The sequence below is a fragment of the Ooceraea biroi genome, chromosome 2, assembly GCF_003672135.1.
Source record: "Ooceraea biroi isolate clonal line C1 chromosome 2, Obir_v5.4, whole genome shotgun sequence".
NCBI lineage: Eukaryota > Metazoa > Arthropoda > Insecta > Hymenoptera > Formicidae > Ooceraea > Ooceraea biroi.
The window spans coordinates 10,825,601-10,838,443 of record NC_039507.1 but is presented as its reverse complement, the minus strand read 5'-3'; the positions used below and the strand labels follow the sequence as shown (position 1 = coordinate 10,838,443).

At 43.6% G+C, this 12,843-nt stretch overlaps 2 protein-coding genes across 13 annotated transcripts in view; one reads left to right on the top strand and one right to left on the bottom strand.

Moving 5' to 3' along the window:
• Positions 1–12,843, bottom strand: part of LOC105279183 (histone deacetylase 4) — a 52,912-nt gene that overhangs the window by 7,531 nt on the left and 32,538 nt on the right. For 4 of the 12 annotated variants that reach the window (XM_020031603.2, XM_026975245.1, XM_026975246.1 and 1 more), the window contains 6 exons: positions 8,853–8,912; positions 6,102–6,295; positions 3,395–3,499; positions 1,850–1,984; positions 1,630–1,712; positions 890–999 (listed from right to left, as the gene is read on the bottom strand). In XM_020031603.2, coding sequence (XP_019887162.1) covers positions 890–999; positions 1,630–1,712; positions 1,850–1,984; positions 3,395–3,499; positions 6,102–6,295; positions 8,853–8,912 — 687 coding nt within the window. Of the gene's footprint in view, positions 1–889; positions 1,000–1,629; positions 1,713–1,849; positions 1,985–3,394; positions 3,500–6,101; positions 8,913–12,843 lie in introns of all 12 variants that reach the window. The other 8 variants (XM_020031605.2, XM_026975247.1, XM_011338789.3 and 5 more) reach the window with 4 other exon arrangements.
• LOC105279182 lies at positions 3,506–5,627 on the top strand. Its single transcript, XM_011338776.3, has one exon. It carries the CDS (start codon positions 4,428–4,430, stop codon positions 4,971–4,973), a length of 546 nt encoding a protein of 181 aa, XP_011337078.1. The 5' UTR covers positions 3,506–4,427; the 3' UTR covers positions 4,974–5,627.

The following is a 12,843-nucleotide window of genomic DNA, read 5'->3' as shown; positions in this document are numbered from 1 at the left end:
TAAGTTTACAATGGCAAATCAGAAAGCGTTGGAGCTCTATGTTTGCAAACGCACCGTTTTAGTAGTGCACTAGCAAGTTTTAGTTTAGCGACACAAACTTTTCACAAATTTATCCTCTTTCTTCACATTTCCGGATTTGTAGCAATCATGCATTTACTCTATTGACGCGCTCGATCGCGTAAAGAAGAAGAAGAAGAAGAAGAAGAAAAGAAAGAAAAGGACCGTGTGCTTTTGAAAGCTAGTTGTGTGTGCATGCTTCCTCACGGAACTACATGCTTTTGTCCGCGTGCACGAGTTTGCGGATATACGAGTTACGTACACACGTCGGCAGGTCGTCGCGCAGGTAAGTGAGCGTATATCAGTTGAGATAACGCGGGCGGTAATCGACGATTCATTCGCCAAGATGTAAATTACAAAGCCGCACGTGCGCACGCATTTAGCAAGAGTCAGCAAATGCAAAAATGACCTCGACTCTTTTTAAGGCAGGCATAAATCAAAGTGTCACGGTGCAAAAGAGGCGACAAAAGACGGATACTCAATCGGTGACCAATCGCAAGGATTCATTTGGAAAATGAATTTCACGAGGAAGGATGACGCAATATATCCGTTTATTGTACATACTTTGATCGTACTTACGCGTACGTCAGATAATTCGATCGAGCGAATCTTGTTGAGGAGAATTTACCTTTCAATACGTTTGCAAAAAAACTAATTATAATTGCGATGAATAAATGTCGCGATTTGCGCAAGCTGTTTGCTCACCGGGATTCAACTCGTTTCTCGAACAGTGAAACATCATGCTTTAGTAAACATTCTGTCGGCACACATAAACTACCGGCACCAAGTATGCACGAGTCACTCACTGACGCATTCAACAACGGACAATTACCTGTCTTCCGGAGCGGAAAATCATCGCCAAACTTTTCTTGAAGCATCTGCGGCATTCGATAAGGATGCGCTGCATTCGCGGTGCTCGATGATTCTGTTTGTGGCTGCAGCCTGGATAAAGAGCAAAATTTGCAACATCGTTTATTTCAAATTATATCGTATTGAAAATATAGGAAATAGACGAAGAATATAGAAAACACACTGTGCATACGCGTTTGATCATTGAGACGAGGAAATAACGCCGAGAGCACATAGGCTGTTGCTAAATGGATAACTGGGCCAGGTTGTTCTATTACCGTTACTTCGTCTGCGACGGAGAGAACTACGACAACGATCGCGACGACCCATTAAAACCGAAAGGACGTGACAAATTACTCGACACATCCGAAACCGATTCGGGCAACGGAACAAGCAATGATTTTCAACCTTTCCTTGGATTTCTTTGGAAGGAGATAATGTAATCTGTTCTTAAAGTAAAACAATTTATAAATATTCGTTGTAAAGACCCAACGTATGCACAAAGACGCAAAAAGGCTCTATCGATGCATGTTCAATAAGTGCAGAATAACATTTTATCGATTATTACCAAGTTCCCTTATAGTAAGTAAATAATATTTAATGTACAAAAAATGCTTATCACGAGAAAGATAACGTTTTTCTTAGCATTTTTCTAGATTTTGCACTTTGTCACTTTGAGAATGAACTTTAAAAATCCGGTACTCATTTTGCACGACGTCTTACCAGCTCCTGTACCCGGGCGTGCCAGGTACCACTCCATTCGCCGCAGCAGCTGCCTCTCTCTGCTTCTTGTTCACCAGAAAGCTCTGTAATTGTAAGCGTTTTATAAACAAAACGTTGCAATTTGCAAGGAGATTCAGATCAAGCAAACTTGGTTCTCTGTGCCAATATCATTAGAAATAGCTCAACAAGCTATTTTCGTCTCTCGTCTTCTTCGGCTTACCTGAAGGCGTTGTTTGACCTCAGTGGACGCGTTTGCACTGTGATCATGCTTGTCCTTCTTCCTAAGGGCCTCGAGCCTCTCCTTTTCTCGCTTCTGCTCATCCTGCTGCTGCTGCTGCTTCTGTTGTTCCCAGACCTGCACAAGAAAATTTCATTGTACAAGCATTTTTTCTCCATTATAAGGAATTAGGTTTTGGTCTGGGCTACGAAAAAGTTTACAACAGAATTGAAATTTTTCGTCGCTCTCTACCGCGTACTCGCGCGAAATCGCATTTCGCATACTGGCATTTCATGAAACTCGAAATAAAGGACATGTGTGGACACACATATATAATAGCGATAATAAGGCGGAAGAGATCCACGATCGATAATGGCTAATAAATGGAAGCAAATCGGAGCAGAGTGCCATTGTTGGAGCGTAAACGATTCATCCGCGAGAACACCTGCGCGCACCTGTCGACACCTAAATGACAGCGGAAATGACGCGGCTACGCGTCACAAGTGTACCCGTTATTTGCATGTACATCTCGCCTATCGAAAATAACATAGACGAATAAATTCATATTTTCAAGAGTGCTCGAGCAGAGGAAAACTGACAAGAGCAAGATGAACCGAGATTTGCATTTACACAACGTGTGCACAACGCGTACAGAAACAGTATCGGCTGAAAGTTACCATGCTAAAAAGTACATTGTGTCGTGCATACGTTTATCATAATTTACCAACTAATATACCACGCATCATCCGTGAATAGTGAACATGATTTTCCGGCAAATATACGTAGAAGATTATACAACGCGCCAAACACAACAAACGCGTAATTACAATGCATTATGCATACATTTCATGTAGTCAGGAGGACGGGCTGCAAAAGTCCGAGTCGCGAAAAGAAATAGAGGCATTTGTTGAATATCAGTGTCAGTGTCGAGAATACCTCTTCTGCCAATGTGACAGCCAATGTGCAAATAAATCGCAGCGTACTGCGAGACCAACGGAGAGACGCAAAGTTGATCCCGCGGACCGCGGGATTCCACGGCGGGCATCAATGGCTACTCGCGTAACCGGTTTATTTTCACGATCAACCGTTATTGTTATTATCGTCTTCGTGACGCACGTTACGCGCCTCCCAGTGACAATGAGAGGAATATTCCGTTGGACTTTCGACTCGCGGAGAGAGAAAGGGACGTTCCCGAAGAGAGGGACGAGGAAGAGAGACGAGAGCGTTGGGTAAAAAGGAGGATCCTCTCTTCTGCTATGAGCGAATCATAATGCCGTCACAGCTGGTCACTGTTACCGCGAATGGTCGCTGTCGTTTGCAATTTCAACCTTTCCAACGACCGGATTAAATAATACCGTCACCATCTCGTACTTGAAAGTCAAGTTTTTCCACACCTCACTGGGAGAAAAAAATTGCGTGCTCTGATTAATTAATAAAAAGCTCGTCGAGACAACAATATAACTCGACGAATTTGGCTAATCCGTAAACGCAATTGTAAACGCAATAAAATCTCTTCTAACGATAAAACTTGTGTAACTTGCAACTTGCCTTGAGTTGTTGTACTTGTTGGTGGTGCATCTCGGCCAACCGTCGTTCCTGAATCTGGTACTCGTGTCGGAGAAGCTGCTGCTGAAGTTGATGTTGCTGCTGTAGCTGGAAACAGATCCAGATATCTCAAGGGTAATGCAATGTCCTTAACTGAAATATCAAAAATGTCTGAAAGCAGACTACATAATTTGGAAGAATTTCGAAACGCAATCTCCATAAAGAGATGCGATTCAAGATATATTTCCTTTTCCAATCCAAATCGCCATGAAATATTTCTGTCGCGAGGTGACATACCTGTTTTAGTCGATAAAATAGTTAATTTTTACTGACTTTAGCGAGTCGATGCTCGTTCACTCTTTTTTCCTCTGCTTTTTATCACGAGTGATAAAGATAAGTCCGATATAAAGGGGATGTAAAGCAAACGCGGATGTGTAAATTTATCAACAAAAGCAATACATATTTCATTCTCACTCTCTTTCTGAATAAAAGCTTTTCTCGCGCTTTTCTCGCGCTTTTGTCCCATGGAAAGGTACGCGTGTTGCAAAGTTTCGCGCCAACGTGGCGTGCATCCGACTCGTTTGATCCAATTCTTCGTGTCTATCGAATGTTTTTCGTTGCTGCTTGTCACTGGTCGCACGTAGGCGACCAGCTTGAGTCGCCTTTTCTTAGAAGGAAACGCGTGGGTTGCTCGCCTTCCGAGCACAGAAGCCACGGCGATTTCGTCCAATTGCGTCCGCGTTTCAACAACTTTACGGGAAATCGTTCAAACCACAGTATTGTTATTATTAACTATTGGTATCAGTATTAGATGTATGCAAGTTTAGTTAGTAGACAATTGAACAGCGTTTCCGCCTGCTGTCAATTTGTTAACCAAACTCGACCAAATATCTCGATTGTGAAATTTGCAAATGCGTTGATCAGGCAATCTTGCGGCACATGAGAGAGTGTACAGGAGAGTGTACCTGCAAACTGAGAGACGTGTCGTAGAACGAACTTTACGGAACGATACAGAGCCAAGACCATCGCTTTTATTATGTCTCCGAGCGTGGCTCCGGTCTCGGGATGGAAAGGATACGCTCTGCGGATCACGGTGTTGGCGATAGGTGTCTTCGGTATTTACTACGCTTTATTGTGCAGAAGAAAGGGCTCGTCCGGTGGCAAGTGGAACTTACAGAAGAATCGAAAGACCGCAGTCGAGTCAGAGAGTCGGGATGCGAATACTGAAATAAAGGAGATCAAGTACCATCGCTTTTTCAATCGCAATTTTCGAGGTGTACGCGAAATGTACATTGTGAAACGTGCTCCCGAAGGATACAGCATTTATTTCCGTTTTCGCGGTAGCGACGATAGGCCCCTAGTCACGTATAACGATGAAATCTGTCCAATCTGTTTGGGAGCGCCAGAGATTGGCGTGAAAGCCTCCTGCGGTCACTTGTTGTGCGCGGAGTGTCTTGCGAACTACTGCGACGTTACGATCAAACCTGCACCACTACCTTGTCCATTATGCAGAGCGCCACTAAATTCGATAGCCTTGGCTTGTGACTATGTTGGTATAACACTGCTATATTTATGCCTATAAAAATGCTGGAAACTTTTTGTCCACGACAGTAAGATATCAAAGCGAGACGTGCGATAAATCAGCCAGAAATGACAAATTTCCTTTCTCACGCGGAATGAAAAGATGTAAAGAATAGAAAGATATAATAGAAAAAGATTTTTTTCTTTTATTTTTCTTTAAGAAACATCGATATCTCTGTCAATAGAAAAATTAAACAAAATGACATTACTAATTGGTAATTGCACGTACATTTATAACAACTCTTTGGAAAATGTGCACTAAGATCATTGAATCCTCAGGCCATCCCAAGTCCAAAGACGCTGGATCCAAATGCGATGATGATTACGCAAGACTGGATACGCGAGTACAATAATCGCAGCTTAATAACATCGGTACGTCCACTTCCGATGTCACGACTCACCTTCTTTATCAATATCTTGATTCTCTTTCTGATTGTCGGATTGATCGCCGCGCGGCTTCAGATTCTTGCGGAAATATAAAGGAGATTTTCTTAAAAAAGTCAAAATTGATACGTTGAACAACTATGTGCATACAAATGCATGGGAAGAAAGAGATGCTTTAAATTTAAATTTTGAATTTCTCTCGGAAATCGCGGGTGGCGCATCAAGTAAGTTTATCAATAGCACCGTCACAATTCAGATTCAATTAATTTAACAGAAAACTTTGAAAAGCCACTTGCACGAATTAAAAACAGTAGAATACCATGGCGATTTGGATCGGGCAAAGCTCCTAGTGCCTTATGTATGTATATATAATATGTAACATTACAGTATAATATTATATGCTCAAATTAATTCGGTGCTTTTTTCGGAGAAATTGAGCGTAAATTAATTTGCACGTCTAATAAAACGCGCGGAATTGATCGAACTGATTGTGAGCCAAAACGGTGGTACGTTTGCCGGTAATTGGAACGTTACCGCTCGACGATGTGGTTGCGTTATTCCCTCGCTGCACAAATCGTTATACAAATTCGTCCCGAAAGAACTCGTGTAACTCGGGACTCTGGCTCACTCTGGCTAGCAAACTCGACCATGGCGAGCTCGAGTATCGAACGTAAGATTACGTAGCTTTTTCCGTACCTTTGATGTTTTAACGACAATGCACTTGCACGCATCGATCGTACATTACCTCGAGTAACTTTTGCTGCAACGCGTTGTCCTGCAGACCGACGGTGTCGGCGGCAGCGGCTGCGGCTGCAGCTGCGGCTGCGGCCGCGTGATACGCACCGGAAGTCAAGGTGACCGTGGCTGCGCCTCCTCCGCCTCCAGCTCCGAGATCCCGAGGACGCGGCATTGGTGAGCCCGGCGTGTCCCTGGCCATCTCTACGCACATGTAACAACAACACGAGTCCGGTAACGTGGTTCCGTGGGCACCGTCACCACCGGCCGCGACCACGTGCTCGTCCACCGTTGTGGTCCCCTGATCACGGTGTCTAGCGAGCATCTTTGCGTTTGAACCGTCCACGCGCGGATATCGATCGAACGTGTTTGCTCGCTCCACGTGAACCCTCATAGCTCTCTTTGGGTCCTCGTTAAGTCGAAGACTCGACTAGTTTCGCGCGCGAGATGAATCGGTTCTCTCAATCCTTCGATAGCGACGTCGCGCGACAACGGTTCGTTCGTGGCGTCTCGTCGCCGTATCGGGGAGAAACACCGTGGCGTTATCTCGTGATATCGCGACGATCGAATCGAGAAAACTGGAACTTGAGCACGACGAGGCGTTTTGTGGCGTGGCGTGGCGATGTTTATCGCTTACGATACGAGCTCGCACCGCGCGCGATAGCCCGGTTTATTTTTAGACGTTTATTACGCGCAACGTTTTCGCGTACGCGCGCGCACAGTTTTACCTCTCGCGCATTCATCCTTTTAGATTTGAAGCATTTGCGCATGCAAAAGTTTTAGTCTTTCTTCAGCGCTATGCTATTACTTATTATTATTTAAATTTGAAATTGATTCTCGCTTTCTTACGCTTTTGTAGAATTGGCATTCCAGTTTATGAAACGTCGTACGTGATACGTCATTTAGCGAGAAACAACAGTGAACATCTTATAAATCTTAGCAATTTGTAAGCAGACTTGGAGGAAACCGCACACTCGCGTCTACACTCGGTTTTTCCAAGCTCTAACGAAAGCGTTTTCCAGCAAACTGGCAGAGAATCACGCTGTGAGAAATTCCGAGACACGTGCGCCGATAAACCGTCCACAGATTACGCGTTATCGCGCCAAGAGTCACAAGTTCACGCTGCGATGGTGGGTGTCCTCCGCGTGATCGCGCGTACGTACGTACAGCGTACGTCGGGACGAGTGTGTTCACAGGTGGAAAGGTCGAATTCAACCGCACAACTCGATAGACTGCATCTTTCGTCTCGGATCACCTCGACCTCGACGCGTCCGCACGCGCGCAGAAGCTTTTACGTCGTTTAGCTCGGCAAAAGCAACGGTCAGTGCTAAATTTAGCTCGCGCTGGAAGCGATTACGCGAGCCCCCGTACGCAAAGATGAGGTGTGAGGGAAAGAGACGGAACGCGCCGAGCATTATCCATCTGGTAGATGAATCGCGACTAAAACGCAAGCCTGACGACTCTCGATGATTCTTCATCGCTCGCGCGATCGAATCCGCGATGCGGAATCGAGAAGCGGGGGCATCGAGGGCACATTGGCCAATCGCGCGAGCGATGGCGAGTCTCCACTCGTTCGAGGCATCGACGGACACGCGCGAGTCAAAAGTTCCGTAAACGAAGTCGGCCGCGCAAATTACCAAGTGTATGCAAAAGTTTGTCGTTTTTTTTCGGCGCTCGCTTTTTTATTACGTTTTACAAGAGTTGGCATCAAAACGTTTGTAAAACGTCATTGTGTCACGATTCAATGATGAACATAACTTTGAAAAATAATAGTGAACGCGATGCATGCATCCAAAGCGAACTGAGCAGAAAAATAAAACTCGTGGAAAACAGAGGAGAATACCGTTCTGTCCCAACGTTTTGTTATCCAAAACACGTGTGCACGTTTCTCTATCGTGATCGCTTTTTCCAATCGTTCGATATTACAGCGAAATTTCTTTCGTCGACAAAATAGGTCAATTTTGCCGAGTGAATATTTTTTCATAAACAGATACGCGTCATTTCACTGTCTGACAAACGTGTAACCAATCGGTTTCACCGATATACCATCGCGTGAGTCATTTCTATTATCAAACGACACGCACAATTGGATTATAGAATTGAACAACTATATTGTACGACGAGCAAAGAATTGTCTTGTCCGTTTTTCGGACAAAGCTGCTCCATAGGCGAAACTAAGACTGTACTCTATATAGATTCTTGAACACTAAAGGCTAAAGGTTCAAACAACACTGTATGGATATTTATCACCAAGGATGTCACCAAGACCCTTCCTCTCAATAAAACTTTCCCGAAAGGGCAAAGGCATTCAGCTCGACGTGCCATTGTGTATCGTTAAAAATGCTTCCAATACTCGAGTCGCACATACAAAATTTGGTAATTTGGCAATCACTTGCTCGCTCTACCTCCCACGTCGATTATGGTCGTACCGGTTATACCAGTTGTTACGACTTGGAAATAATATTTGCGTTCTCGAAATTTGCTCTCGTCATTTTTCTTGTCCTTTTTTTGTGTTCACGACCGGAGCGGTAAGCCATTCGAAACGATCATAAATGTCTTTCAGTAATATCTCCCAGTATATAGAATGCAATACGGTATTATAAGCGTCAGAGTAATCTGTTTTTGGACCCAAAGAGAGCTCTCGACGTTTTGACACATTCTCGCACGGATTTGCGCAAGTGAATCGTTTGAAATTTTACAACTCATTTATGCTGAAATCGATAAGAAAAGTTTTCGAGATATGAATTACGGAAATACTCACCCTTTTGAGGCAGATGCGTGAAGGCGGACGTGATCTCGACACTTCTGTAGCCCACGTCTTCTGAAACAAATTATTTTATATGGGCGTTTTACAAAAACAATGTACATACGAATACGCGTATACGTAAAGAAAATAGCGAGGATTGACACGCTGTACTTTCCAGCATGATCTTTGGTAATTTCCAAGTCAACGTTACAATTCGCAGGCTTAACATGCAGAAATAATAACGACCAAACGACTGTCGATTTACGTCATTCCGCTATTCGAGTTATCAAGAATTATAGGAATCGCGTCTCAACGACATAATCCTGTCGGTATCATACATGTTCATTGTATAAAGTATCAAAAACGCGAAAAACGTGTGCTTTTGCCAAAAGTTTGTGTTCCGTGGAACATGAGACACTAGATGTAATAATTTAGTCTTATCGTAATTATTAAGCTGGAATTGTTACGTATGCAAAAGTTTTAGTCACTTGTTGCATGCTTTAGGTGCATAATGTATGCATCGCGCTCACTATTGTTTTACAAAATTATGTTTATCGTTGAATCATAACATATAACGTTTCACAAGCTTCGATGTCGCGCAACTCTTGGAAAATAATGTAAAAGGGCAAGAATTGACTTCAAGTTTAAATATTAATATCACAATGTTTTGTCATTGAAAAAAAAGACTCAAACTTTGCGTATACCTAATAATATATGTACAAACGAAACAAGGGCTACGAGATGCATTGTGTGCCATCGTGCTAATCTCGGACCGTTGCTTCGCGATTAGATAAGGCATCACCACCACTACATCAAATACCTTTTTCGTTTCATCCGAAACGTCTCGCTTACCGCAAGCTCGAGATGACGTCGCGTCATTCTCAAGTTTCTAGAGCGACGAGCGAATCGATTATCAAACGGCAAACTATCGTTTGCCATTCGATCGTCGTTGTACAGCTTCCCTCGAATCGAATGAATCTACGCCATGTGCCATAAATACAAAGTCACCCGATCTATTTTTAGCCGAAGGCCGCAATAGCCCGACGAGTGTCGAGTCGCCGGCACAGTCGTCGCGATGACTTTACTGCGTATATCCTTTGATCTATCATTACTGTAGATTAATCACCGACGCTTTTTATCGACGACGTCTCGCACGTAAAATACACGTGAAAGAACAACGAGCAAACGATGCAACCGCGGGTCCCCTCACTTTCGTGTTAGGACATGTGGAGATTGAAATCCGTTTGCGTAAATTTGCTAATTTGAAACGAGCAGGATTTTACAAGTTACGATAAATCTCATGTATAAGCGCTATCGCACGTATCCACCTTTGTTGCGTGGTGTATTATATTTATAGAATGATGACTCTATCGAAGCAGAGAGAACCACAATAAATATCGATAATGCTCTCTCTCTCTCTCTCTCTCTCACGCGCGCGCGCACATCGTAAATTCAACACGCGTGTACGCGTTTCGTGTGTATGTGTCGAGTGTGCCTCTCGTCTACCTCAAGAGATATCTATTATATGACTTGAAGCGTACGTATGAGGAACAGTAAGTTGTGAATCCTGGACAAGTCGACTGTGGATCGCGTTTCTTTTGGAATGCGGAATGGTTTAACGATAAGACGAGACGATCCATATGGATTTTAAAAGGCATTCCTTTCTAGACCTATTCTAGATCTATCATCTGACCCCCAGCAATGACCATTGCATCCTCGTCAACGTATATCGAGTACAAATGTAACCTATCAGATTCTTATCGAGGCTTTTATTCGTTACATCATATTATTACGTCATTACAGTCGGCTTGGTAAAAACTCTCGCGATTGTGAAAAAGTTATTTTTTAACAGTTAGCTTTTCGTCGAGACTGATGGCTCTCGAAAATCGAATTCAAAGATCAAGCTTAACGAGATTGAAAATTTTTCCAATCTTGCAAAACAGACCGTCGTCGATAAACTTCATCTTCTTTTGCGACGTTATTGTTCAGTTACCGAGATTAAAAACGTATTGTCACGCAACAGCAACAGCAATTTTGATTTTTCTGTGAAAATGTGAATGATCTTTACGATTGCGATGGCAAACGCATGTACTCGTTCACGTGGAACTTGGTATCAGAGTAAAGGGACAACTTGATGGTCGCCTTCCGTTGAATCCGAAAGATTCAAACTGGCTGTGAGAGAATGCACCGACCAGCAGGCTGCAGCGCCCACCATGAAACGAAATGGGACGATGGAGAGAAGGAAGGTGAACGAGAGATGAACGCCGTGAGTTAGTGAACGAACGAGCGAGCGAGCGTGTGCGAGCGGAGGTCACTGCACGGCGCATTCCTTCAAGTCAAGTCCAAGGTTAATCCCGAGGAAGAAGGCTCCTTCGCCGCCCTCTCTCTGCTTTATCGCGCCTCTGTAGTCTTACGCGTTTCCGTTCTTCTTCACCGATCGAGATAGACGCGTTCATCGAACGTGATCAAATTCGATGCTTTCCACGCGCACGAGACGAGAGTTGGCGCATATTTCTTCCGATAAGAGCAAAATTCCCATCTTCTACGTTTGCGTTAAATTCACGTGAGCTAAATTAGCTGCTCGTAACTCGTGTATCATATATAATACGTATAATATACTTTTGTTTTTATTGCTAAAAAACAATCGAGAAAACGCCCTCTCTGTTCGATCTTTCGGGATACCGAGATTTGTCCGCATCCGCGACAAATAAACAATTTCTCCTTTCACTCTTTCTCTCTCTCTCTCTCTCTCTCTCTCTCTCTCTCTCTCACGTATATAACGATTCACCTCATCAAGATTGCGCGCCAATTCGGTTTGCGGAAAACGCGCATTCAGCGCGACGTTACGAGCCTAATCAAGGCTCGTTACACGACATGGCGTCTATTATATCCGCTGTTGCGTAATCACACCTAATCACCGATGCTTGTCGTTTTGATTAGAATCATTAGTTACCGCGAGGAAAAATGCGGTTTCCAGAGGTACGCCGATGTTTCGTACACGCTCGATATTTGATCAAGGGATCCGCGAGGTACAACTCGCGAGAATCAACTTGACGACGAAAAAATTTGTCGATGCAACGAGAATATCGCGTCCACACACGAGTTCCGCGCGCGCACACTTGTGCACGTAGACACCAAAGCCAGAAATACCTGGCTGCTAGGAGTTAAATTATTCAAAAGACTTGATGCGATTCGCAGATATTCTTGGAAAGTGCTCGATTGACGTATAGAGAGAACAAAGTTACATAAAACGTTACTCGCGATCAAGCGTATCTCTCTGAAATGACATAAGAAGATGAGTATCGATGTGCAACCATCTTTTCAATCATAAACTAATCGTAATAATGTAAACTGTCATCTATAATCGAGTGGAAAATTGTAAAACTTGTATGGAAAAAAAAGTTTCTAGTTTTCGCCGGTCCTATAAATATGCAACAATTAAGATCAACATTGCGAATGTTGCATTCATCAAGTCATCGTCTCGATTGACAAGACATTTTATTTATACATTATATACGTGCGACTGTTACACGAGCGGTCGCTCGTGCTTATCGCGCTCATGCCTGTAATTATAGACAGTTTACGTAATCGGTCAGGATGAAATTACGCGATCGGCGTGTTCCTTGCGCGAAAACTATTTTTGTACGGTAATATCCAACTCGAGCGGCGTTTTCGCGAAGAGAAACGCGATGCCTCTGAAAAGTCTGCGTCGCGAAAGCGTTACATTTTCTCCTTGGAGGACGAGACGTTCACGTAAATATCTACTTTTACAAGCACCGTATCAACAAAAAATGATCAAAAAGAATGTTTCGAATTACGCATGAAATTCCTTTTCATTGGTAAACGGCAGGATTTCACGTTCAGTGGAGTGAATTTGACGAAAGTTGCGAAACCGCCAACTGTGTCCATTGCAAACCTATTACACGTCAGTGGCCGCAACGAGTGACGTGCTTTCTGTGTTGTGCATCGGGGATGCATTGAAAGACACTGGCTGATCTACAGTGCG